The following is a 1,245-nucleotide window of genomic DNA, read 5'->3' as shown; positions in this document are numbered from 1 at the left end:
CCAGCGTCCGCTGGGCGGGTGGAACCACCCACGTGCCCAGCGCGGGCTGTGGGTGTCGGTGCCGTACAGCAGCAGCCAGCTCCCGGTTCACCTGCCCGTCACATGAAGATCCCCTTGCAGTTTGGCTAAGCTCGAGGCAGATTCCTCATGGCCTTGTGTTGTGTTTATTCGGGATTCTTTCGCCCTGTCTTGTGGCCTCCTGTGTCGGCAGCACCGTCTGAGCCGGGAGGGGCTCGCTCTGGTCTAGCTGGGTGCCGTGCTGCAGAGGAACGGTCCCTGCAGGGCGCTGTCGGGGGGACGGACCCCCGGGCGCTGCGGGCTGTAACTGGTGTCTCTTGCAGGCGAGGCAGCCCCCTGCTCATTGGAGTGCGCAGCGAGCACAAGCTCTCCACCGACCACATCCCCATCCTCTACCGCACGGGTGAGTGCGAGCCCCCGCCCCACGGTTCCTCACGTTCCAGCCGCACTCAGACCAGCGTACAAGCACGGGGTTTCACAAACAGTTGTGCGTGCTGGAAATGGATTAACACTTCTAAGCCTCCGTCTGTATGTGAAACCGTTATAAAAAAGAGATGTTGTTTTTTTAAGGAAGTTTTTAAGCACATGCTGTAGCACCGTGTACCTCAGGTTAGGCTCTACTCTGTCACCCTCCGTGACAGCTTGTATTTATGTTGCCCGCCCACCCTTCTCTCACATGTGTGTTTTACCACCACAGACACATAGTCGCACCCCTGAAAATGGGCAGTGGCTCAGAACTACCCCCTGGCTGACCGTGGTCAGAGGAGTGTGAGCCCGTCCGGTCGCTGGGCCCTGGGCTGCTTCTCTGAGCGCTGCCGTGGTCAGGGCCGCCTGTCGCGGCACGTCTCGCTGCTTCCTGACGGTGCTGCTGACGCTGCCTCGCTGCAGCGTGACACCAAGACCAGGCCCACGAGCTCTGGCCGTGTTTCCTCTCGGTTGCGTTGGATAATGAGCACTTAGCCGCAATGTCCGTATGTAACGTGTTCGGGGGGGTGGTTTTCACTGATTATCTGAAGTTTGTTTTTCTTTCCCAATTACCCTTTCAGCTGTACAATCTATGGATCATTCTTTTGATGGAATATCCATAAAAATGGAGGAAGGTGCCTACCAGAGAAAATCTAATACTTGCAATTTCCAACAAATCCTCCAGTCCCTTAGGAAAGGAATCACAAATGAGCCAGACACGCATTGTCTCTTTACTCTGTGGTTATTGCTTCCCGCACAGTG

General features: G+C 56.4%; 1 protein-coding gene across 1 annotated transcript in view; it reads left to right on the top strand.

Annotated features, from left to right (window-relative positions):
* The window catches only part of GFPT1 (glutamine--fructose-6-phosphate transaminase 1), a 22,152-nt gene that overhangs the window by 9,618 nt on the left and 11,289 nt on the right, over positions 1-1,245 (top strand). The window contains exons 8-9 of the mRNA XM_010145080.1: positions 323-421; positions 1,065-1,118. Of these exons, the coding sequence (XP_010143382.1) occupies positions 323-421; positions 1,065-1,118 (153 nt within the window). The remainder of the gene's footprint in view (positions 1-322; positions 422-1,064; positions 1,119-1,245) is intronic.

This window comes from Buceros rhinoceros, unplaced genomic scaffold (genome assembly GCF_000710305.1).
Source record: "Buceros rhinoceros silvestris isolate BGI_N320 unplaced genomic scaffold, ASM71030v1 scaffold21431, whole genome shotgun sequence".
In the NCBI taxonomy this organism is placed as follows: domain Eukaryota; kingdom Metazoa; phylum Chordata; class Aves; order Bucerotiformes; family Bucerotidae; genus Buceros; species Buceros rhinoceros.
The sequence above is the reverse complement of the archived record's forward strand: the minus strand, read 5'-3'. Positions and strand labels throughout refer to the sequence as shown.